This window comes from Squalius cephalus (genome assembly GCF_949319135.1).
Source record: "Squalius cephalus genome assembly, chromosome: 20".
Taxonomy (NCBI): domain Eukaryota; kingdom Metazoa; phylum Chordata; class Actinopteri; order Cypriniformes; family Leuciscidae; genus Squalius; species Squalius cephalus.
Genome location: NC_137141.1, coordinates 20,441,874 through 20,468,904, shown reverse-complemented (window position 1 = coordinate 20,468,904; position 27,031 = coordinate 20,441,874). Strand labels below are relative to the sequence as shown.

Here is a 27,031-nt window from a genome sequence, read left to right as displayed (position 1 = left end):
TGGTTGGTTGACACAGGACGGGCAGAGACAAGGGAGCTTGGGATGGACAGGAGAATAATGAAACTGGTGATTCTGGAAGGAAAGACCTGAATTGAGAGAATTGTACTGCTTTCAGGTTGTACTGCTGTCAGACTGGGATTGTTGTCCTCAAACACTTCACCCATGGTAGGTGAAGGAAGATGCACTCATCCCCAGCACCATGTCCAGGTATCCACGAGGTGAAGTGTGGGTCCAAACCACTACAAAAACAAATCCATCAGTTGTTGATCATCCCAGGGAGTTAGATGGCAGTATGGATAGAACTCCTCGAAATATGATTTGATATCCCAGCCGTTCTGGAATATATAGCACAGAACTGCTTCGTAAACAACTCCTGTTCATGTTGACGGTCGGGTCTATCTGTAACACACCAATCTCAGGAGATTGTTAGAACCTAGTTGCAGGAGCTTTATTACTGACTCAACTGAAAAAACACAGAGGAGCACAAGCAGGCAGGTATTCTCCTTTTCACAGGATAATTAAAGGAGTTCAGAATGAGGAAATCCACAACACATGAATCCAAAACATTAGGATAGCGGTAAGTATATACAGGTACAGCAGTTTTTCCTTTAAACAGAGTCTTTATAAATTGCTGACTTTACAGCATCCGAAAATTGTAAAGGGAAACAAAGGGGTCAAACAGAAACTTGATTGTGAACCGAGTCCTCCAACAGGTAGTTATGCAGGTAAACATCGCTTCCAGTAAACAAGGAAAAGGTTTCAGGTGACGGGAATAAATCACAGCAAAGTCAGGCAGGTGAGTAAATACTAAATAGTCCGTCACTTTTCTTTTGGTCTGGTGTTCTGTCATGGATACAGGTCCATAAAGGATGAGATTAGGTAGTAAACAGCACAGTAACTGTATTAAACCAATCAAAAGAGAATAATCCAACATGAGTAGAATAATCCAAACCATAGAAGGCAACGTAACAGTGTGCAGGCACAAACAACAAAGAACTGAAGAAACTAAAAGACTTAAATACACTTGCTATCGAACTTAAAAGCCAGCATGTGTGATCGAACACAATGAATAGCAACAAATGATGAATGGGAACAAAGAGAAAGCAAACTAAGAGTCATTGAAAACGAATATCAGTAGATTTTTGTACAATAAACATTCAGATTTTAGTTTTTCAAAGAAAGAAAACGTTTTTTTTATTTCTCGTATCTTTTTAGATAACTGGTATCAATCTCAGACAGTTTTTTTAAGTAGTTTGCCTTCTTAGGTAAATGGAAAACCTTCTTAAAGGAGTTGTTCCACACTATTAAGCAAGTCACAATTCTCATGCAATATGGGGCGGAAGAAAGATCTTTCTGAAGATTAAAAACATGAAATGGTGCAATGCCTTACAAAAGGCATGAAAACAACTAATATTTTGCGAAAACGGAATAGAGATGAACAGTTTAGCAGCAAACAGGTATTTGAAGTTGCTGGTGTCTCTGGAGTAAAAGAAACAGTTATAGAAATGCATTTTCAAACAGTTTTATTGTAGTGGTTTTTTTTGCAGCATGAATGTGTTGTCTTGCATGGAAATCGTTTCATTTCAGAAGGGACAATCCTTCTTTTTATATCATAGCGTAAAATGGTAAAATAATAATTTATGAACTCAACATATCTTGCTTAAGTCATTTTGACACCCTCAGAGACCCTAAAGGGACCTTTCATCTCAATATTCCAGCCCAAATCATCTCCCGCAAGCTCCTTGCTGACGTTGCAGTCTTGTTGGAACAGGGTGGACATTCACCAACCATCCAGAAATCCATCCATCAAGACCAGGGGTGTCCAAACTCGGTCCTGAAGGGCCACTGTCCTGCAGAAATTGCAACTGCACACCTGCCTGAAGTTTCTATTATGCCTAGTAAGACCTTGATTAGCTAGTTCAGGTGTGTTTAATTGGGGTTGGAGCCTAACTTTGCAGAACAGTGGCCCTCCAGGAGCAGGATTGTACACTACTGATCTAGATCATCCATTGCAGCACAGCATTCGTCAACGAATACAACTATTTAAAATGAGTCTTCATGTATTTTTACACCGACTGTTAACATTCTCTTTGTGTCATTTGGTTAGGCTGAAATGCAACTTTATTGCATGCTTTTTATCTTCAGAAAGATCTTTCTTCCTCCCCATATTGCATGAGAACTGTGACTTGCTTAATAATGTGTAACAACCAATTTAAGAAGGTTTTCCATTTTCCTAAGAAGACCTGGCAAAAATACTTAACAAACCTGTCTTAGATTTATATCAGTTATCTAAAAAGATGTGAGAAATAAAATAAACAAACACTTTCTTTGGAAAAAAAGTTTTTTATTTATTTATTTCAAATAAAAAATTGGGTCGTGGCTTAATGGTCATGGGAAAATGTGGGTCCCAAGACCAAACCAGTTGAGAACCACTGTTATAGACAATAAAGAAAAGAAAAAAAGATATTTCATTTTACACTATTGGTCAATGCTGTATTTGTAGCAAATGTGAATTAGCTGATTTCCTTCTCTTTATATGTAGAGTTTGGAGAGCGGTACTATGAAGACTGACTTGGAGGCCGGGAGTTGCAGTGCTGCAATCCACTGTCGGGATGTGTGTCGCTCATATGGGAAGCTTAAAGTCCTCAACAATCTCAACCTGGCAGTACCTCAGGGCCAAATGTGAGTCCAGTATGTTCTTTGTTCACATTCTTTCTAAATGTGTTTACAAATGTCTTCAGGTTACACCAATCTTGCATGGTCACATTTTATGCCGGAAAACATGCTCAAATGTTGACATGATATTCATGTGACATGTCACATACATGCATTCATATGTCTCCACTGCCTCGTCCCTTAGGCGTTCTGCAATAGTACCACAACAAAACTCTAAAATACTCCATACTGGGGGGTTGAAGAATCTAAAACCTGGCCTTTGATCTGTGAATGTGATGCTGCGATGCTACTGCAGTGGCAGCTTTAACTTTCTTTTGTCTTTGTTCTTTTGTTTTGCTCTATATATCAAAAGTTACTGATCGCAGAAGTGGATCAAATTATGTTTGTAAAACTGCATCTTCCCAAAATTCCATTCAAAACATTGTGAAAAATCACTGCCTGCCAGACAGTAGTTTGAATGAGATTTTAGAGAAAGAAAAGTTGTAATTATTTTAATTATAGCTCTAGTCTTGTTTTGATGGTGGAGTGTACTGAAAAGCTAGTAGATCTTTTGCTGTTCTCTGCTTGATTTCTGTGTCTTATTTTAACATTTCTCTCTTCCTATTCCTATATCCCCTCACAGACAACTGTATCACCCATCTGTCTTTTGAGCATATGAGTCTGTATTTTGTTGCTTGTTTCTAACTTTATTTCAGATGTCAAATGTTTTGAGCCTGTAATATTTTTTGTTTGTTTTCGAAAGTAAAGCCTGCATTTATTTGGACAGAAATGCAGTAAAACAGTCATATTGTGAAATTAAAATATAGTAATTTATTACAGTAATTATTATTACAATACTTAGTTATTACATTTTAAATAAATGTTTTTTAATATTTGAATGTATTTTAAAATGTAATTTATCGATGACAAAGTGGAATTTTCAGCATCAGTCTCCGTTTCACATGATCCTCTAATAATCATTCTTATATGCTGATTTAGTGCTCTGCTCAGGAAACATTTTTAATTATTATCAATGTTGAAAACTTCTGTACTGCATGGTATTTTTATGGTAACTGTAATATATTTTTTGCAGGATTCTTTATTGAATAGAAAGTTCAAAAAACATTTATTTGTATGTAAAATTGTATATGTCTTTACTTTAAAATCTTACTGACCCCCCGCTATTATATATGTTGACCTACTCAGTGGCGCCTAAAGGATTGGAATTACTTGTCATATTTAATGTTCTGTGGAGGAATGACTTGTTCTTTGGATATGTCTTTAGTTATGGGCTGCTGGGGCCAAGTGGCTGTGGGAAGACTACGCTGTTGAAATGCATTGTGGGAACTCTAAAGATATCTCGTGGTCATATCTCAGTGCTGGGGAAACCACCAGCTTTCCCAGGACATGAAGTGCCAGGAAGGATGGTGGGATACATGCCACAGGTGAGAGATGAGGAGAGACTGGTGTACCCGCAAAACCTAGTGTATGATTATTCTAACAAGTGAGTCCTCTTGATATTTTTCTCTTTCTGTTTTTTCATTCTATCTGCCTTCAGGACATAGCTCTCTACAATGAGTTCACTATCAACAACACACTATGGTTTTACGGTCGAATTCATGGCCTTTCATCTAAAGACACAGAAGCCAGGATCAATTTCCTCATCGACTTCTTAGACCTGCCGCAGAAAGACAGCCTTGTGAAAAATCTCAGGTAGAATGACTTGGGCTATTCAATGATTGTTGCAATGTTTTTTTTAATTTTTAATTTTAGTATTATTCTGAAGTGTTACAATAGCTTTGCATGAGAAACAGACTGAAATTTAAGTTTTGTGTTTCACAGAAAAAAATAAAATGATATTTTTGGGTTTGGAATGAATGGGTTTGAAACATAATGAGGCTGAGTAAACAATGACAGAATTCTGAGAGAGCGAGGAGGATAAAAAAAAACGAGGCATCATGTGTGACCCAGTTTTCTTTGTTGACTCTCCTGACAGCAACGTTCTCATCAGAGCTTGCCAAATTACATCATGCATTCAAAACATTTGGGAAAATAGTGGTCTTATAAGGGTCAAATGGTCATGTAACTACAGTTGGTATTATGTGGACAATTACAGCTGAATGAATCTAAAAGATGGTGATCATGAAATACAGTACACTTGTTTAATGCATGTTTGTTGACATTTAAAGATATCTGACACAGATGTTGGTAGATGAAGTGAGATATGAGTTAATTCCTCTGTGCTATTTGTGACTGTGTTGTGTGTCCACTGTTTGGAGGAAATAAGGTTTATCATTATTAACATTATTTTAAAAAGAAAGTTCCTATCTACACAGAGGAGATTGTCTTTCACTAAGGCAGAGTGATGTGCAGCATTAAACGTTTAGTTCGGTGTTGTCCTCTGGATGAGATCTGTCTGGTTTTGTTTTCATAGCAATGAGCTGGCTCTATGCTGGGTTCATCTGAAAAGCAAGACAATGGAACTGAAGTTCTTAGAGATTCAGGGGTGCAAACAGCGCGCTTTTCGGCGCCTCCCGCTTTTTTCACGTCAGTTTGGGTGACTTGTGTGAATCGTGCAGATCCGAAGAGTTTTTTTTTAGGGGGGGGGGGGGGGGGGGGGGGTCTGATGGTTTGAGAGGGTCTGATTATAATTTATATCTATATATATTATATCTGATTAGAATTTAACCAACAGTAATTCTGGATTGCGTCCACCAACAAGTAAATAGGAAATAAGCGAATCAGCAAACCAGCAGTATGTGCGCAAGCGTGAACCAGTGTTTCTGTCTCACTCTGGATCTGCCGCTGCATCACATTTCTCTCTGCGTGGCGTGGAGTGTCCGTTTTTATGTCGGCTCTCATGCTGCTCTCATGTTAACTGGTTAGAGCTTGTGTTAGAGCACAATGCCTGCGTGACACACACACTTCTCGAGCCGCGCCGAAACCGTGTGCTAGAAATAGAACCGCAACCGACGCCTATTTTTCACGCGACACGCAAGAGTGTTGGAAGTTTTCAGACAAAATAGAAGGCGCAAATACATATTAATAAATTACATTTTGATGCTTGAAAGTTTCTCGGTTTTGACAAATGCATATATAATTGTAATTTAAAAAATAGGCCTAATTATCGATTTACAAATATTGCCCCTGTCAATAGGCCTACAGAACGAAATATTCTGTTGCCTATTTTGCCGTCAATACTGCCGACGTTGTCTTTGCTGTATCAGGCTATATATATTATGTTTAACATCCAAATGTAGATGGTCTGTCGGCGCACAGAGCCACGCAGTCGCAGACAGCACGTGAAGTCCGTGAACACTGAATTCCCTTTTATTTCTGATCTATTTGTGTTTGAACAGAAGTGCACGAAAAAATAAGCCAGTGTCCGTCTCAACGAGTTTCTCCGTAAACGCAGTCAAAATAAAACGGATGCGTGTCATTACCGGTATTAGATACGTGCATTCGTCTTAAAGGGACAGCACCCAATATACCTGTAGCTGTTTGTGTCACCAAAGTTAATCAAACAACAAAAGAGAAAGAGAAAAATCACGTTTTGTCAAAAGATAAACTGTATTAATACTTAATACAGTTAATTTACCTGAAAAACATAAAGCACTGCTTTATTTCTCGTGTATTTGTGTTTTATTGTAGCCTATTTTTGTATTTTGTTTATTAGTTTTTATGCAGATGCACTAGGCCTACCCTACACAATTACCCTAATCATCTTAGAATTATTTATTCTTTTCATTTGACTCTATGTGCCTATAGGGGTGGGTTGGGGATGGTGGCAATGTAGTATCTGGATATTTGCCGCGGGACGAGGGCTTCGATTACCTCTCTCTTTTTTGACCATACATGTGTTTGCACCCCTGGAGATTACACTAGTTTGTCAAAGTCAGTTTCTCTTTGAACAGGTCTGGTTAGTCAAGGTGGAGTTCTGGTAGGTCTTGTGATGCCTTGTGATTTGCTAATTATCGTTTAATTTATTTAATTAATGTTAATTTATAGCCTTTTAGTGTAATAGTTGGCTGCTCGATGTGTTAGGAATAAGAAGCATTTCCTGTGCCAAATATTATTTATAAAACTTGCTTTTGCATTTGGACTGAACACCATTCAGAGTCCACTACTATATCAGTTTTAGTGTAACCGCCCCCCCCCCCCCCTTTTTTTTTTTTTTTTTTTTTTTTTTTGACAAACAGACTCCATTACTGACCATACTAGGGCACCTTCCATGGATGGTTTGAGTGATCTGAACCATATATTTCCATAATTTTTATACAATTTATGAAGTAGACATTCTATTGAGAAGTAGTATGGGAACTTTGGCAGATTTTGGTATGAATTCAACCTCTAATAAACACATAAAAAGAACATGTATGCGTTATAGCTTGCCGCTGTATCACAAATGGTGAATCTATAATTTTTTTTCGGTTACACTTTATTTTAAGGTGTCATTGTTACAATGTAATTATACATTTAAGTACTGAGTAATATTAATTAACTACATGTGCCTTACTGTAGGATTAGGATTTGGTTGAGGGTTAGTTGCATGTAATTATGCATCATTTATTGTTATTACTATGGTACATGTAACATATGTAACATGGACACTGTAAAATAAAGTGTTACCTTTTTTTCTTTATGTTTAAAACATTTTCAGACCTTTTTTTCAAAAAAAAAATTAATGGATGTTATCTTTTGAACTCTTGGCATGAAAACAAACTGAGGTTTCTATCAATCTTTCATGATTTTTAATGTTCATCGCTATTTCAAAATAAAGGTCTGAACACGCCTTAGGAGTATGAAAATATTCTTGTTGCAAACTGATAAATTACGGCTCCTCTGTAATTTACTTTTGAAAATCAGTCACCGAATATTAAAACTAGAGATTGTAAGCTTTCAAATGATATATAGTTTGTGGTTATGTGGTAGATTTTTCCCTAAACCTAACTACATACCTGGGTCTCGTCTACAATCGACGTCCCCTAACGTCTGCAGTCAACGTTTAGTCTATCTGGGTCTCATCTACAATCGACGTCCCCGTTCAATACTCTACAGTCGACGTCGGCCGAGTCACCTAACTAACTTGTTCCCCTAACTAGCTTCCTTGCTGCATAGCAGTGATCGACAAACAGACTTCAGCAAATGTCCTTTAAATGCTTTAATCATGGCCGGGGGATCTCAGAGCAGTTCTCCAGAGAATCTCCCAAGAAGAAGCAAGGCCGGAAGATCTCAGACAAATTCCATTGAGAATCCACCAGCGAACACAAATACAAGTTTTTATAAAATAAGAGAATGGCAAAAATGACATGAAACATTACTTAATTTCCCCACAATTTGATTGGTTCTTATTAGACAAGCCCTCTTGTTACTAGGTAACCACAAGGTTTCAAGTTTAGACATCTGTTTAGCTTCATTTCCCATATTTGTTATTTTTACACACACACAACCAAAGTAAAAAGGGTATGGCGGCCGCGGCATTCAAATACAAAGAACAGAACGTTTTAGTACATTGTGTTTCAAAGTGTTAGTATGTTAAGCCTAAAAAGAGAAATAAGGTTAGATGTTAGAAACATGGTTAGTTTAATATACAGTTTACTATTTTATCTATTAAAAAATCCATCACAGATTATTATGCCCCTTTTCACAAGATGTAAAGTCTCTGATGTCCCCAGAGTGTGTATGTGAAGTTTTAGCTCAAAATACCCAACAGAATTTTATTTACAGCACGTTTAAATCATCATTTTTTGGGTCTGTGAAAAACGCACTGTTTTAGTGCTTCTCCTTTAATGCTAATGAGCTGCTGGTTCACGGCACAGGGGGCGGAGCCTAAGCAGCCGCGATCAGAGCCAGAACAGGGAAGATGACAATAATAAAACAGACAGTCACAGTAATGGTGTTTATTTCGACCATAAAAATGCCTACAGAGTCAGAGAATATATGCTGTATGGAGTTGGAACAGGTATAGTTTAGTTTAATTACGATTATAACCTATTTGGCATTGCTTGTATACACTATTAATGCAAGCCTGCTGTAGGACTCCGTCTGACGATCTGAATTGTTTGAATGATGACACAAAATATACTGATGAGTTTAATAAAGTTTACTGTATGTCACACAAAAGATGAAGCATCAGTTTTTCTTCAGAAAATCACTGTTAGAGCTGAGTAAACAGTATAAGAAGTGCATAAGTAACTTACATAAATGTATGTAGAGTTGAGGGAGCATTTTCTTTGAAAACAAAATGAATCCACCTCGTCTTCACTGGCTAGCAGATTTCAAGAGTAAATAGAGAGAGCTATGTGAATGAATACATCCAGCTACAACACCTTCAACGCTTGGGAGATGCTTCGACGCTTCTCGTGAGTGCATTGCTGCAGCAATGGCTGATGTGTACAACTCGCAGTGAACTCGATCAGGGCGGGTCTAAGTTGTAACGGTATGTCAGTCAACACTCGTGGGCGGGGCCTGTGGCTTTAGTGATGTCACTAAAGCCACATTCTGAAAACAGGTTGTTTGGAGAGACTGCTTATGATTTATGGGGATTTAAAAAAAAGGAGTGAGTGGATTTTTATCACTGTAGGGTGGTTGTGTACACACACTGCCAACACACATTTATGTCCAAACACCATACAAAAGTGAATTTTGCATAATAGGTCCCCTTTAATGTTTTAAATTTGTAATGGCTGAGGGCCATCCGGTGGGCCAGTGACATTAAATAAGGTCCAAGGAAAATGAGGGAGCGTCAATCAACACTTTATGACCTTATATTTTATCGTTTTTGTTATTGCTTATATTTTATTGCAACCTGTTCTTTTTTTGTACTACTTATTTTCTTTTATGTATTTTTTTTTTTACTTTAGAAATTTCTTTTCATTTCGTTTAATGTTTACTATAAATTACAGCTCATAGAAAAATACATTTCATTGTAAACAAGTACAGGTGTCTGCAATGTTGTTTTTTAACAACATTTATTTTAGTTTTTTGATGACAGTTCATAACTGATCATACATATGTTTTTATTCACTTTGTTCAGTGGAGGCCAACGCCGGCGTGTTTCTCTTGGAGCTGCTTTGCTTCAGAACCCACAACTTCTGATCCTGGATGAGCCCACTGTGGGAGTGGACCCTGTTCTGCGGGCCAAGTATGCACTACATACCTCTATCCCAGTATTCATCCATCTTTATCCTCCACAGCTTCTTCCCATCCCGTTCACTAACTCTCCAATGCACTCGTTGATCTACCTGCACTACTAGTCTGTCTCTTACGTGTGTGTGTGTGTGTGTGTTTGTGTTGTGGATGAACCTTGTACTGCATTCTAAAAACATGACTCTGAGGTTGTTATACTGTACCACTCCTTTCTTCTGCTCTCTCTCTCTCTCTCTCTCTCTCTCTCTCTCTCTCTCTCTCTCTCTCTCTCTCTCTCTCTCTCTCTCTCTCTCTCTCTCTCTCTCTCTCTCTCTCTCTCTCTCTCTCAAGCATTTCAACACAACATTTTAGCTTGCATGTATACCTGTGCCATTCCTCTTGGCATTCCTATTAGATTAAAGGCTTTCCCAGTATCTGTTGTTCCACTGCTGAATAAAACCTAGACCTTCACACCCTGAAGGTCATTATAATTTTAAATATTATAATTATTCAAGAAACATTTTAAAGGCTTGCCTCAGTGCATTTGTAGTATGAAGATCGTTCACAATGCTTGGTAAACAAATCCCAGTTGACTCTTTTGCATGCTTTTGTTTGATCTCCATGCAAACGCATCTTGAGTATGTGGCATGCCTAGGATTATCCTGCAATGTATAGGTTCAAGATTCCAAACCATAATAACTCATTATAAACCTTTCAAGAAAAGGAGCTTTATGCTGTAAGTTCTCAGACAATCCCCATTTATTCTTGAGTTTGAGTAATTCATGAACAAAAGGAAGTAAAGAACATGTAGAAGGAGCAGTAGCCACAAAGGAAGGAGTCTGTATGGGTAAAAAGAGGGTCACTGTGTCACATTCTTGCATGGTTTATATGATGCCGCAATTACTGTGTAGAACATAGATCCAGGTGTGTAATGAAAACTACTAAAAACTTTTTATATATTCAACCGCAGACCCCTGAATGTGATATCAGTGGCTTTATTAATTAAAATGTTTTATTGATTAGAAAAGCTTACATCAAATGAAACATATTTTAATAGATTTTCTATATTTTTGTATTTAGTTTTGGAGATAAATTGGTTAAATTTTATGCTGAGATCACATATACTTTGGTGGGACTCTGTTGAACTGCTGAAATCCTCTTACACAATTGACTATGGGCCAAGCCTGTCTAAGCCTGCAAACATTTTGGGGAGCTTTGCTTTGTAAGATACTAACCTATGCATTGTGTACTGCGCTAAAAGCCTTAATTTACTACATTTGCTCTACCGTTCAAAAGTTTGGGGTTGGTAATTTTTTTAATTCAATTTTTTATTGAAGGAATAAAGCAACATATTGTTAAACATGGAACATTACATGTTCCTTCTTTCGATTTTGAAATAACAATAAAACAATCCCCAAACATCCCATTATTATTGTTATTAAACATTTTTTATTATTATTATTATTATCAGTGTTGAAAACCGTCATACTGCTTGATGATGCATTTCGTTTCAAATAACAGCATTTATTTAAAATCTAAATCTTTTGTAAAATTATGAATGTCACTTTTGACCAATTTAATGTGGCGTTGCTGAATAAAATGTTTTATTTTATTGTTTTTTATTGTTTTTTTTACATACCAACCTCAAACCTTTGAACTGTAGTTTAAATCATGGCATATTTTACCATATAAAAATTTTAAAGGAATTTGGGTTCAAATCTCACCTGTGTTAGCTTTGTGGATTCATAGGTTTGATTCTCAGAGAATGTGCGTACTGATAAAAAGTATATGCATGAATAGTTGCTTTGGATAAAAGCATCTGCCAAATGCAAACATGTAAATCTCATAAAGACAGAAGTCCCGTTTTAAAAAAAGCACTGCACTCATGCAACAAACTTTCCACTTTTGCAGGATATGGCAGCACCTGGTAGACATTGTAAGAGGAGGACAGGTGTCCGTCATTATTACAACGCATTACATTGAGGAGGCCAGACAAGCCAATACGGTAAGAGACCATCCTGAACTGACCTACTACAAACCTGTATCAGAATTAGGGTTGCAAAATTCTGGGAATTTTCAAAGATGGAAACTTTCCATGGGAATTAATGGGAATTTAAGGGAATTAACAGGAATTTATGGGAATAAACGGGAATAAACTGGGAATTTTCAAAGTTGAAGGTTGGCTCTTCATAGGGAACTTAAATATAGTGGAGGAAAGTATATTTTAGCATAATCTTGACTAAAACAAACAGATGCCATTCAAATACACTTGAATATCCATGCCATTCCTCAATCACATGCACTTAGCACACTGCTTACTGCATGGCTATTGAGACCACACCCCCTACTGGCACTGTGCATGCCTCCATCACATGTACAGAAGCCCAAAACACAAGACTATTGAAGGCACACATTTGAGCCTGTGGACTAAACAAAGTGAAGTAAGTTTTGATGATATTATGGGGAAATATATTGATTAAATGTTTAAATTGCAAATATCACATACAAATGTATTCATCTAGTAGATAGCAAGCTGATAGGTTAGATGCTAAATAAGCTAGCATAACTTTATTTACCACATAAGTAGGGCTGGGCAGTATGATGGTATATATCGTTACCGCGGAAGAAAATGTCCAGCGTAACAGATTTTTTTATTCCGTGTATACCGCAACATGTAAATAAGTAGGCGTGGTTAACTAGACACTGATATTTGTCAAAGAAACATGAAGACAGACCAAGAGGATCCACAAAAGGAATTACATTTTCAAAATTAACGTGATATTTTCAGGGAGGAAGGCACAGAAGTCAACTAGAGCAGTGCAGCACACTGAAAGTTTAGAGAGACGCACATGCTCGCAACGGGGCTTACTTGACAACAAGTTCATATCAATATTCTAACGAATAGAAATAACCTTAAATAATGTATCTATATGTCTCTTGTGTGTACAGTTACTTTCAGAGTGAGTAAGCGGTTGCCATGGTAATGAATATTTCCCAAATTCCCCAGCTTAACTTCCCATGGAAATTTACCGGAAATTTTCCGCCCCTTTGCAACCCTAATCAGAATTCACTCCAACTCTTAAAACTGACCTTATCAGACCTCACTCTACATGATGCTGTGATATAATTTAAATGATTAGTATTAACAAACCAATTTTAGCAATTTCACTAAGGCCTAAAACATTTCAGTTTAAATGGAAGGATATTGAACAGAAGTGCATGATTTAATTGTGTGTGTGTGTGTGTGTGTGTGTGTGTGTGTATTACTCATACAGTCAGTATTACTCATACAGATTCCTTTCTGTAATCCCTTATTATAGTCATGGCTTATTGCCAAATGTACTTTATACTGTGGCTTATTACATAACCTTAACTAGCTTTTGGTAAAAATGTTCAGGTGAGCTTTTATGTTTGAAATTAGCAAATATTTATTTGCACTAAATGCTGCTTAGCATTTTGACTAGACTGTTTCATAATGCTGGTTTTGAGACTACTAATAAGCCTATTTCTTGCAATAATTAGGGACATTACTGTGTATATCATCAAAAAAAGGTGCTGGTAGACATCAGACAACACATTCTAGGAGAAGAATCTGCAAAGATTTAAGCTACCTGACTATTGTTTAATTTTATTTCCATTCAATTTGTTGTTTCACCAGTTTGTCTTGAGGTCATGCCATACTGGCTGTGTAGCGTCAGCCAGACAGTTGCTACATCCTGTTTATTAGTCACATTAAGGCGAGACATGGCAGGCAAAAATATAGATTTTTCATGCAGTGGTCAGTTTTGAGATTTTGGGCTAGTTTACTCCTTCAATATGTGTTCTTTCAAGCTGCTATAAAGAAAACGTAATAAAATAAACATCTTAATGTATATTTTCAACATTTTGTTTACTTGTGGCAGTAAGTTTCTCCCGAATTTACCAGGAAGTTAGCATTCCAACGCGATCTGCCGAGTTCCGTCTGTTTACTGAAGTCTGTCATGACCGGTATCGTTGTAAAGCTCTGAGTCTCCTGCACAACGCTATGTAACCTAAACATGGGTATTTCCTTTCTATCAGTAACCAATCGTGAATGTCCAAAGGGGGATTTAAATCTAATGACGAAATCTCATTTAGAGCCATTTAAATCTTTAAATGCAGTTTTCTCAAAAAGAGTTTTTTGTCATTCTCCAGTACAAACATCTCAGCCTATGTAAGCACCTATGTACACCAAACTTTCCAGTTATACACTTAGCAGTATTCTGAAGATATTTTCAGAGGGATTTGTTAATAAATCATTCCTGGCCTGATTTATGTGACATTTTAATTAAAAAAATATGTCGAAAATCTATTTTTTTAAGGCTATGGACAGTATATTTCTTAGGTAATGAAAGCATATATCCTTAAATCCCTCAGATTTTTGGTAATGAAAGCATATATCCTTAAATTTGATTTTTTTTTTTCATCTTGTGTGTAAACAAAATGAAAAAATAATTTTGCACATGGCTTTATCATATGTTCAGATCTATCTACCAAAAATATATGCAAAATTGTGCATATTTAATGAGATAATGCCTAATTTGCATAATTAAACATACAAATTTCAAAAACTTGTAATACATTTTTTTATATACTTGTGTAAGTAATCAACTGAGGAAGTTTCATGGTGATATCTATTATTTAAAAATTTTACCCTATTCACGTGTAGTGTCTCGCCTTAACAAATGACACACAGAGACACCAAAGACACAATCATAACATGCTTATTTACTGTACACTCACATATTCACTTGTCCTAAAGTAACACCTACCCAGAACAGTGATGTAAATTCCTAAATATGAGAACTATTCCTTACATAACAACATGACCCACCCCTTTCTCTGTTTAGCATCTTGTCTCTCTCATTCTCTACCTCTAGGAAATAAGATCTCAATTGTTTCTTCTAGTCTTACTTTTGCTTTAGCACATCTCACGTGTCTCCTTTGGCGTGTCAAAAGAGACAGTCTCTCAAACTGTGATCAGGCTTGCCAAGTTGGAGATCTCATTATGAGCTCAAATATTTCTCATCAAATTCTTATAAGAACAAATCATCTGAGCTATGCTGTCCACATTAATTTATATCTGTTCTCCTGCTTTGTCAGCAATTGTCTCACTTGTCCTCCTTGAGGATATTTGTAAGTAAATCATCTGAGACAAAGTTTGTACTTGAAAGAAACAGTCTTCTAAGCTATGAAAGAGGAACTTGTGGAGGAACTATTAAAATCTCTCTGTTTCTCTCTCTGTAGGTGGGTTTGATGAGGACTGGTCGATTGTTAGCTGAAGGTCCACCAGATGCTGTTATGAAGCAACACAATGCAGCAGTGAGTACACACACACATGCCTCACATGCATGTACATGCACTATGTTTCGGTATGATTCAAACTTATGAAATGCATCTGTGTGTGTGTATTAGACTTTAGAGAGTGCGTTCTTGCAACTTTGTGAGGACTTTGATCAGATGGACTCCAGACTGAGTCCGCAGGGCCATCTGCTGGACAACAGCCCGTCTCCAGACAGTTTGAGAGATGAGAGCAGAGAGCCCATACTGAGAAAGAGCACACCAGAAGACATACCTAAATATAAAGGTACAACAAAGAGGTAGAAGTTCACTTGCTCTAAAATACTGCATGCAAAAGCTAAACTAAAACCTAAACAGAAAGCCACTTTTATACAAGATTGACAAAAATGTCACTGGTTACATATTTAGAATAGCATTGATCACCATTAAAACTGATGCTTGCAGTTGAAATGTTCTTGTGTCTTTGCAGCTGACTGGAAAGTGCGAGCCAGACACATCATACCAAAATGGCGCAACATTGCAGCGCTGATGATCAAGACGATGGTTCGAATGAGAAGAATGCCAGGGTAATGATATCCTAATAATCAAATTGATATTGATAATCAAAACATTTCAACTCAATAATTTGTGTATGTTCATCTGGTTTGCGCTCAGGTCCCTCTGTTTCCAGTTCCTGTTGCCGGTAATTCAGATCTGTCTGATGTGCCTGTGTATTGGTGGAGACCCCACAGGCATTGACGTGGCTGTGGTCAATAATGAAACTAGTCCCAGTGCCTACAGTACCACACTGCTGTCCTTTCTTGACAACACGAGTATCCACCAGGTATGCACACATTTGTTTTCAAGGTCAAAATTTATACAGAAAGACGTATAATTTCAAGATTGTATAGGACTACATTTAACACAATAAATCATTTTTTTTTCCCCCCCACAAATTCAGGACATTAAAATAGAATATAATTTATACGGACTCTTACTCTCTCACTTCCTCTTTTCTCAATTTCACTTTAAACAAATTAACAAGTTTATAAATAGTCATGAGAAAAACTGTACATTTATTTTCAGTGTTGCAGTTTTCCTGTCTCGTTTCTGCAGGTGAAATTGTCTCATTCTGAAGCTTTTGCTGGTATCCGTAATGGGGAATACTGGGGTGTCATAGAGTTTGGGGAGAATTTCACCAGCTATTTAACCAAAAGGTGAGCACCAGTGTTTCAGAAGTTGTGCAATGCTAAACCTGAAAGAACGTGTTTTGTTTTTGTGGTAAAATTCAGAAAGGTGCATATTCTCCAAGTCAATATGCAGTCTTGGTTTTTAGCAAGTGCTAAATGGAAAAACAGAAAGTGTTGGGCAAGATAATAGCTAAGCAACAAACTCCTCCTACTGAAATATTATCTTAGCTAACTTTTGTAAGCTGTCATTTGATCTTATACATTTATAATAAAAAAACCCTATTCAGACAATTTGACTCTTGACCAATTCATTGCAAATAATCAGTTCAAATTTAATTGACAAATTAAACATAAAAAATGTTACACTGTAGCATTTGTTAACACTACCCCTAGACTTGATCTTTGTGTATGATTTTAGAAATATCAGCGCTATCACCTCGCTGAGGAACTAATAACTTTTACTTTAATCAATAAACACTAGTGTTACTCTACACTTTTCTTTATTAGAGGACTTCAAATGAATCTGCATCTTCTTAAGGTGTTACATATGTTCTTGCATGCAAATTTAGTCCCATCCCTGACATGAAACATCAGGCCTCTCTGAGTCACAGCCTAAAAAACGCAAGCATTCATGTAAACAAGGTGTCGTGTCAGGTGACAATGACTGCACGAGAGAGACTGATGAGAATAGTGTTGGGAGAGGCTGCAGGAGTGAATTACAGTGTTTTTAAGGGGAGAAAAGCAGGTCCGTCCTGTATTTCTGTTTCAGTCTGTGCATCTGTGCCTCTGATATTGTTTGTACATCTCTGTCCCGACTGGAGCCATTTAAATGTCACACACAAACTTTGCCCTTGTTACAAATTTATAAAATGATGTTTGAAGCTTTTCTTATTATTTTTGCGTGTGTGTGCAGGATGTTGCAGCCCCGAGTCTCCAGAGATGTGATTGAAGGAGGATCCGTGCATGTTTGGCTGGATCTGACTAGTGAGTTTTATTTATTTTTAGTCCAATGAATATTATTTTCTTTTGAACTCACGTGACCTCATATTTCTGCCACACGAGGGTGTCCTTTATGCCTTTAAATACATGTTAGTTGAACTCATTTGTACTGAATTTTGCATGCATCTTTGGACATGAAGTTGGATTTAAAAGACCATCATGGGGAATGTTTTTATTTGGCATGTTTATAGTTTGTTTTATTTTAAATTACAAGATTAGCATAGTTTGAGTTGGGCAAGAAAATTAAGCTATTTGTTTTTACATTTCAGATCGACAGATTGCCCTAATGCTACAGAAAAAACTCCATGAGGCCTTCGAGGTGAATAAAAAAAAAAAAAAAGTACATTTAAGCGCTTTTCCCCATCATTCAAACACTTTAAACTCTTTTCCTTGTTCTTTCAAAAGGCTTTTATTGAGACAAAGCTGGGGAGCTTATCTTACATGGTGGCCTTCCCTATAAACGTGAGTATAGAGCGATGTCCTTAATCTTTTTTTAATATTTAAGAATTTTTGTAATATCTTTTGTATAAAACTTGTAATATTTTACATGTCTCTCCATCCTGTCTTTCTCTTTTTTCCTCTATATGTGCCCTTTTGATCACTCTATCCTTTCTTTTATCTCTTTGGTCTTTGGAATTTTGTTTTTTCTTAAAATGCCCTCCTTATTTTGTTTCATGTGGTGTTATAGTTTGAAAAACCTATATATGGGAGTGAGAACACCGATTTCACAACGTTTGTGACTCCAGGAGCTGTTTTGAGGTGCACACACACACACACACACACACACACACACACACACACACATACACACACACACAAACAAACATGCTTACAGCCCCTCATAAATATTACTACAGTGTCCGATAATACTACTGCAACCCGATAGACCTCTTTACAATGTAACTTTTCTCTACTTTATTTTGTCTTTTCAGCATCACATTTTACCTGGCAGTGGGGTTGACCGCTCTGTCCTTTGTGTTAGAGAGAAAGGAGGGGCTGCTGGACAGGTGCTGGGTGGCAGGTGAGACAGCTCACATCCTCCAGATGGCCATCATTTAACATCTTAGGGATGAATTCACTAAACAATTGTGACACTTGTTTTGAGTATTTCAGCATAAAAACCTGTGCGAAAACCTTATTTACTAACCACCCGCAATCCAGGCGAATAAGCACTGTGCCTCATGTATTTAAATTAAGATGTAGTCTGTTGTCTCCTCCACTAGTACTTCGAACCAACCTCCAGAATGAGAATTTTTGGTGTGTTTTTGTTTGCCATGGGCACAATTAATTTTTATTGAATTCAGCCCCTAGTTTTCATCGAGTTTATGAATGAGCAGTTTCAGAGATTTACCAATAGGGGGAGCTGATCACCCACAGCAAATAAAAGCATGAGCAGTAAAGGCAGTTTTAAACACACACATGGTGAACATTTTATATAGTTTGTGTTTCATGGATGTATGTCGTGTATTTTTGTTTCTCTGTGGTTATTTCTCTAAAGGTGTAAGTTCTCTGGAGACCATGCTGGCACACCTCTTCTCACAGCTATTTGTCATCAGTGTTCAGATAATCCTTCTGCTGATCTTCATCCTGCTGGTCTTCAAAGTGAGTGTGTATATATGTGTGTTTGCCAGCTACGTGTTTATCTCTCATTAATATATGTATGTCTCAAGATTCAAGATCTATGTGTGTGATCATACAGCATAAATTAGATGTGTGTGTGCTGTTTATTTCTGTTTAAAAGTCAAATGGTAATTATAGTTAATCCTAACACATACATATTAACATTCCTGTCGCATATGCCACCCTCAGCCTTTCAACACTTGGGAGACATAACACCAGATAGACTGTTGGCTTGTAGTCCACTGTGAAATCTTTACATAAGAATAAAGCAAACTAAAACCTCATCCAAATTCAAAGAGCCAATCATATCTTCTCATCTTGAGTTTTAAAAAAGATTATTTTACCAGAATAAGCTATCTTTTTCCCCCCTTTTATCAAACAACTAAATAATTAAAAATATACACTAACGTTTAATAATTTGGGGTCAGTAAGATTTAAAAAAAAAAAAATGTTTCTGGAAGAAGTCTCTTTGAAAATGCTGTATTGATTTGGTCAGAAATACAGTAAAAACAGTAATATTGTGAAATACTGCAATTTAAAAAGTATTCTATATGATTTTTTTTTAATGTAATTTATTCCTATGATTGCAGAGCTGCATTTTCAGCATCATTACTCCAGTCTTCAGTGTCACATGATCCTTCAGAGATCAGACTAATATGCTGATTTGGTGCTCAAAAACATTTCTTATTATTATCTGTGTTGAAAATGGTGTTGAATACATTTCCTTTCAGGATTCTTTAATGAATAGAAAGTTCAAAAAAATTAATTTTGATATAGATGTGTTTGTACAAAATACTATAAAAGTGATACTGTCACTTTTGATCAATTTATTGCATCCAATTTTTATAAAGTATTAATTACACACACAAAAAATCTTTCTGAGCCCAAACTTTTGAATGGTAGATTATGTGTATATCAGTGGCATGCAGTGGTGTTAAAAAGAAATGAGGAGGCGAAGTCCTGTTTTTTTAATTATTTTATTTATTTATTTATTTATTTAAAAAAAAGAAAAGAAAAAGAAACCAAACACAATTCTGTTTTGTATTTTTACATTAACAATGTTATTAATGTTCTATTTATTAAAACCATGTATAGATCTCAAGTTAGTGTTGTAAGAAATTTTACATTTATTGCAAAATAATTACTAAAGGTAGTAATCATTTAAACAATATATTATTTGTGAACTAATGTCCAGCTGTTCTTTTTAATAGTCAACTTATTTTCAGATCATCAGTCATCAAGCTCAGTAAACACTGGTCACAGACACGACGATGTACCTTTAATTTCACCAAGCAGATTGCTCACTATCATCATGTTTTCAGACCATTTCAAGTTTGATTTTGACATGACATAAAGCAGTGATATCTAAGTGGGTGAGTTGTTTACTAATTTTTATTTAGTCTACCCATTAACGGCAACATTTTGTTTATTCAGACTAATTCACAAACGCGGAAGATGCATTAAAAAAGAGGCAGGATTTCTCGCATGAACCAATCATATCCAATCATAACCAATCTTACCGCGATGGATGCATTATCTCTTCTCTCGTGAATTTCCTCCATTCATTCTCGATTACCTCCCACCAAACCCAGTGCACGCTTTAGGGGGTCTGTTCAAACTCAAGAGAGACACAGACTCCCGCTGTAACTTTACCTGCGGGTGGCGCTGTTGGACAGTGTTACTTTAAAAAGTGCATAAACTACTTGTTTTTCTAATGTCACATTTGTGTTTTTATTTTTGTAATATGGATTAATTTCTCATTACATATTTTGAGGAGGCAGCAGCACTGCCTCCTTTGCCTCTTCAGAGGAAACGCCCCTGAGAGTGTACTTACTGACATGGCTAATTCCTTAAATGCATTAAAATTCTAGAACCTTCCAGATGTTTTGACTATATTGGCTTTGGAGACTTCTATCTGCTCATGTTGATGTTCACAAACATATCAGGACTGAGCAGGGCTGTTGTCAGGGGGATTTGGGATCTGTGAATTGTCCTGTGCTCTGTAAGTTTTAGAAACAGCTCTGGGACTGAGTCATATAAATATATTTATTCATAAATAATTTCTTGCTTCGCATCTAGTGATTTGTGCTTGACCACCACAGCAACAAAGGGATTGCTTTGGTAACAGACCCAGCTGTAGATTAGAGATTCTATTTCTGATGTGTAACTGTAGCAGCGAGGACGCTGCACTGACTAGCATGTGCCGTGAAATCAGCCAATAAGAGCTAAGAGCTTCACACAAGATACTCTTCACACTTGCTTAAGATTTCTGGGATTGTAACATGCCAGTATGTTCAGATCACTATCATATTGAAACACTCTTTAAAAACAACCTATTGTTAAATATTACACATATGTATTGTTTTTGCAACATAATGTTAAAATGGTATATTTGACTCCTTAGTATATACTCCTGACGTATATACGTTCCAAAGGGCATTGGAATTGAAATATCACTTCACAGGAAGTGTAGTGGGAAACTTACCTACCAGTCATTACATACAGTACTACTAGCTAAAATAAATGTGTGAAATATTTTTTCCACATTATATATATATGTGTGTGTGTGTGTGTGTGTGTATATATGTGTATATATGTGTGTGTGTATATATATATATATATATATATATATATACGTATACATATACGTATACGTATACATACACACACACATATATATATATATATATATATATACTGTGCATTGGAATACAGGAATACATCTCATCATTATTATCACCATCTTTCTTATGTCTATCTATTGCAGATTCCTAATGAAGGATCTCTGGCTTTGGTGATCTCATTGATTGTGCTGCAGGGAGTGACGGGAATCTCCTTTGGGCTGGTCATCTCCTCTGCTATCGATGACGAGCAGTCGGCCAATCAAGCGGCTCTTGGAATCTTCTACCCAAACCTCATCATTAGCGGTATAGTCTGATCTCACAGATGTTAAAACATTTATTTGATGGCATAAGGTTACCCTGTGACTTATTTTGCTTGGTAATATTTATATTTAAATAACCTTTAAGCCTCACACACCAGTACTGATGCAGCCCTCTATTGTAAGACTGTCTGTCATTTCTCCCTCCACCCTAAAATGGTGCAGTCCAGAAAATATAATAAGGGCTATCTGAGGGCCATACTATCTGGGTGTGTCCAGTGAATTAATGGATGTGATTCCACAGTGAATAAAATTGTGGATTGATAGTGGAGCGGAATCAACAGAGTGAATGATGATTGATGGATAAGATATAAATGGAAAGGAAAAAAAGTTGATTATTGTAAAGAAAAGGAAGGGAATTCTCTTTAGTGAGGTCTTTACCCTACTTACCCTCTCTACCGTCTCTACTACTCTACCCTCACATTAACGCACATTAAAGCTAATTTGTCATTTATGGTTTGCTGATGCTACACAGACATGGTAAGGTAACATATAAGGATTAAACGGATTAAAGTTTTACATTAATTCAATTAGTCTTTTCTCTGTTCCTCTATCTACCTCCTGTAGGTGTTATCTGGCCGGTTGAGTGTATCCCGTATCCTCTGCGTTATTTGAGTCTAGTCCTGCCCCAGACCTACGCATCTGAAGCCCTGCGCTGCATCATGTACAGAGGTATGATTTAAAATATAGCACCAATAACAACATTTCTGTGGTACACACAAGGACCACTGAGGTCCTCAATGCCAGTTTCGATACTATAGCATTTAAAAAATACAATAATATTGTAAATATTAAAATTTAATTTAAATAATGCCATGTAGACTTAAAAATAGTGTTATATACTTTACATTATTTTAGTTTAATAAAATATATATATTTTTTAGTATATATATTTTTTATTTTCGTATATAAATATAATATATTTTTATAATATATATATATATATATATATATATATATATATATATATGTATTATAATTTAAATCTAAATATGTTTATTTTCAAATATTGTAATGTTTTATTTGATAATTTATTCATTTATAATAAAATCTAATATAAATATATCTATAATTATTTTGTCAATAATTATATTTATTAATATACCTATTATTTGTAAAAAAATAAATAAAATAATAATAATAATAATAATAAATGTATGCATGTATGTGTGTGTGTATATATATAGTTTCATATTATATTATATATCATATCATATTCTGTTGTCTTGGTACCATAATACAAGTACTTTTGACATCCTTATAGGCGGCAATATAAAGAATGTTTACATGTGAACATCTAGATGACAGATGGTGTGTAATGGTTGTAGTGATGTTGAGTTGCATACTTGGTACAGATGTAGTCTTCTCACCTACCACAATTAATGGAAGCGGAGTGTCTGTAGTATCTTATCTCTAGTATCTTATCACAAACCTCAGTCACTCCTACCCGCACACCTCAAATGACTGACGTCTCTTCTGTGCTGTTTTCATCCGACACACACACGCAACAATCTTCTATGAAGTCCCACTCACCTAACATTTTCCCTCTGATACAAACATCTTGAGTTACAGTAGACTCCAGGACACCTGATACTCTTCTATCTCAATTATTCACGGAGCAGGAGGAGCGTCTGCCTCCATTCCTAAATTAAACACACAGCTTCCCTGCTGTTTACCTATCAGCATTGCTCACAGTTGGGAAACGCTTGGTTAGACAAGGACGTCACACAGATGAAGTTCAAGTTCGAACGTATTGAAGTTGATTGAAGTACAGGGTAGATCAGAGCTGAGACTGGTCATGTGACTGAAAATCTGCAGACTGTACACAAACATGGTTTTCCCCTTCATTAATCTACCTGAGCCCTTTTATGATAATGGTTTATGATTATGACATCAACATCGCTCAGGAACAATGGTGTTATTGTTAACGAAAACAGAAACTATTAAAAAAAATGTTTAATTAATATAAAGCTCAAATTAAATAAATTATAAATATGTAACTTACAAAATGTAAACAACTTACTGAAATAAAAAGTCACAAAAATAAAGCTAAATATAAATATTTAAAAACAATAAACATGCCAAAAGCATGTAACAAAATTACTAAATATTTAAATTAATATTTAAATAGCTGAAACTATGAAAATGTTCAGCTAATTCAAAATATAATGAATATGAATGATAGTAAAATAACTGCTCTGGGAGGAGTCATAATTAAAAATAGATAAAACCATGACATACAGCAGGGTAGTTATTGTCATTTCAATTTTACTTCTGACTATTTGCAGAGCCAGACTATCTACATAAAGTTTAGTGTTATCTGTTGTCAGATCTGGTTACTAATCCTGTTACTGAGTACTGATTCTCCAATTTTGCATTCAGGTTGGGGTCTGTCCCATATGATGGTTTGGCGAGGCTTTGTGGTCACTCTGGGCTGGAACACATTCTTCATTATGCTAGCAACGGTCATTCTCAAGCTGAGAACATGAGGAATCCGCTTCAGATTGGGTATAGTGGTGTCCAGCAAGGCCAAAAAAATGACTGACACATGGAAATGGCAATCTGAGCCTCTCTCTCCTTAATATGCCATTCACCTAAAAGGATCCAAGGACCATCAACATGAAACTCAGGGCCAGTTTCTCAACCAGCTAAGAGACCTATTGAACAAGCAATTCAAACTTCTGTCAAGTTTACTGACTGTGACACGTAAAGCTCATGGTGAATTTCACATGGGCTTCAGTTATTTTAAACATCCATCAAATAAGAAAGAAAATTGTTGAAGCCTACTGTTGGAACTTTCCATACTCTCTTCTTTTTTCCCCTGGATTATGTAATGCATTCTGAATTCACTGACTGCATGCCTGAGTGTCTTAGGGTGCGTCTCAATCAGCTCCTTAGTTCAGTAGTCAGGGCACTGATCAGGGAGTCAGACATTTTAAAGGCTGTCTCTATCGCAAAAATCCTTCCAGTGGACCGAAACGTTCGCTCCCTAAAAAGTTCCACAATGCTCAGTGAAAACTAGGAAGCATCAATGCTCACTATGTTTCCTTACCGGAAATTCTGAAGCACAAAACAAATCGCGTGAGCCAACTCAATAAACACAAAGACACATATTAGATGTGTTTTAAAAAACAAACTAAAATAAACACACATCGCTATACTGGTAATGAACCTAATCTAGCTAACATTTATAATAAATTATGGCTGAAATGTTGCTAGGATATGTACAAATCAAAGTATTTATCATAATATATTTTTAAATAGCAAATAATGTCAGTGATATCTATGCTGCTGTTGTTCATAAATACCAGTAGTGACGTTGCATGTTGAGGGCAATGCCATGTTGCTGGAAAAAGAGCCATCAGTGTACAAATGTGTTGTGAGTCAGGGTCCTTACCAGTGCCGAATTCGTGAACGCGATAAACTGATTCATGACCTAGGGAGCTGATTGAGACGCACCCTTAGTGTATAGTCCATATGCTTTTTCTGTGCCAGTTAATCTTAGATTGGGTACAACCAGACATCTAAATTGCTTTGGTAAAGCCTACAATGTTGCCCTCCCTTGTGCCCCCTCATCCTAAACCGAAAACACAATGCTTGAAGGATTCTTCTCTCAAGTCTCAAGTCTAGTTTATTTATAAAGCCCTTTCCACTACAAAGTAAACCAATGGGCTGTACAGTAAAATATATTATTCTACAAATAATAATTAAACAGAACAAGAAGGCAAAGGTTAATAATAACAGAAAGAAAAACAAAAGATAACAGAAAACAAAATTCTCTGGGCACGGTTCACCCATTGCATCCTATAGTGTTTTTGATTTTTCAAATTGCTGCTTTTTTTAATGATAAATGTTTTAAGATTAGCAGCTTGGGTGTTAATTTATCAAGTGCCATAAAGAAAATGAAGGAAAAACGACGATGTTTACATTTTAGCACATAGCAGGCCAAAGTTAAACCTGCTGAAACGAACTGAAAAGACAAGTTTAGTCTCTTATTTTAGTATATGTTATATTTGAAAGACAGCACAAGCTGCATTACAATGTACTTGGAATGGTCAGAATAGTTTGATGGATATTTTAGTGTGCAATATTTGACATGGAGAATGCATGTTTTAAATGGTTTTATTGGTTGTGGGTAAAAAGTTGTGTGTGTGTGTGTGTGTGTGTGTGTGTGTGTGCATCACTGCTCTTCTAAAACAACAACTAATTTATTATATGTATTTATATTTTTTCCTCTTTATCTTTGAATCTTGAAGTTCATCATTAGGATTCTGGATTTCTACCTTTACCTTCATTAACCACCTCCAGGTTCTGGTTTGGTTTATATTTAAGTCTCTACACCACATCCAAATTAAACAAATCTGCTTAACTGAACTGAAATACTTTGAAAGCTAAAAGAAATTGTTAGTGTTTGTTTAAAATAACCTTCCACATCACATCAGATAACTGTATTTTGAACAGTTAAAAACCAAGTTGAATTTGTTTTGTTTTTTTACATAAATGGAAAATTCAACAGGAAATTGCTACTGTTTAAAAATTGTGCAAATATTGAAAAATTATGGAACATTGTTTTCCTTTATTGTAGTAATAATGAGGCCCACAATAAAGGCTGGAATTCCATGGTATGTTTTGATAGAACATAGGCTGACAGTTGATTTTACTAGAGCTTTGTTGATTTTTGGATTTTCTGTGTCTGGCTCCGGTTGAGGCTTAGAGACAAATGTTTGGCAAAGGTTTGTTAAGTTCTGTGCCATTTTGAAAGGTCATCGTGTCACCTCCATACACACACAATACCATTATTTGCTACCTCTTGAATTGTTGCATAAAAAGCCCTTATATATGCGTGAACATTCACATGCTCTTGGTGTAAAATGATCTTTGTGGAATTATTCTTTTTCAACAATAAACCGTTCTTCATATTTGTATAATATTTAAAAAATGTTTCCACCACATTATCACATTTCAGTATTTACATTTCAAATCTCCACTGGCTTCAAAAGCTTCTCGAGATCGCAAATAAGTTTAAAGGGTTATTCCCAAAATGTTACAGATATTTTCCTCACAAATTTCCATTGTTAATGTATCACTGTAAGCACATTTCCTGTTTTGATGAACTACGGGACCAGTCAAATTATTCATATGGGATCATGGGATGTCCTGATTTTGCAGAGTTAGGCACGTTCCTGGGTCAACACATTTT

At 36.1% G+C, this 27,031-nt stretch overlaps 1 protein-coding gene across 3 annotated transcripts in view; it reads left to right on the top strand.

The window, feature by feature from the left end:
* abch1 (ATP-binding cassette, sub-family H, member 1) overlaps window positions 1-26,758 on the top strand; it is a 29,853-nt gene extending 3,095 nt beyond the window's left edge. For 2 of the 3 annotated variants that reach the window (XM_079852764.1, XM_079852765.1), the window contains exons 2-20: window positions 2,543-2,682; window positions 3,941-4,100; window positions 4,214-4,368; window positions 9,692-9,799; window positions 11,695-11,788; window positions 15,049-15,123; window positions 15,217-15,388; window positions 15,572-15,668; window positions 15,757-15,925; window positions 16,198-16,298; window positions 17,185-17,255; window positions 17,540-17,589; window positions 17,676-17,732; window positions 17,959-18,029; window positions 18,203-18,291; window positions 18,769-18,872; window positions 21,658-21,817; window positions 22,399-22,503; window positions 24,214-26,758. In XM_079852764.1, the coding sequence (XP_079708890.1) occupies window positions 2,543-2,682; window positions 3,941-4,100; window positions 4,214-4,368; window positions 9,692-9,799; window positions 11,695-11,788; window positions 15,049-15,123; window positions 15,217-15,388; window positions 15,572-15,668; window positions 15,757-15,925; window positions 16,198-16,298; window positions 17,185-17,255; window positions 17,540-17,589; window positions 17,676-17,732; window positions 17,959-18,029; window positions 18,203-18,291; window positions 18,769-18,872; window positions 21,658-21,817; window positions 22,399-22,503; window positions 24,214-24,320 (2,085 nt within the window). In that variant the 3' untranslated portion in view covers window positions 24,321-26,758. Of the gene's footprint in view, window positions 1-2,542; window positions 2,683-3,940; window positions 4,101-4,213; window positions 4,369-9,691; window positions 9,800-11,694; window positions 11,789-15,048; window positions 15,124-15,216; window positions 15,389-15,571; window positions 15,669-15,756; window positions 15,926-16,197; window positions 16,299-17,184; window positions 17,256-17,539; window positions 17,590-17,675; window positions 17,733-17,958; window positions 18,030-18,202; window positions 18,292-18,768; window positions 18,873-20,116; window positions 20,180-21,657; window positions 21,818-22,398; window positions 22,504-24,213 lie in introns of those variants that run through there. The other variant, XM_079852766.1, reaches the window with a different exon arrangement.
* The last annotated feature ends 273 nt before the right edge of the window (window positions 26,759-27,031 follow it).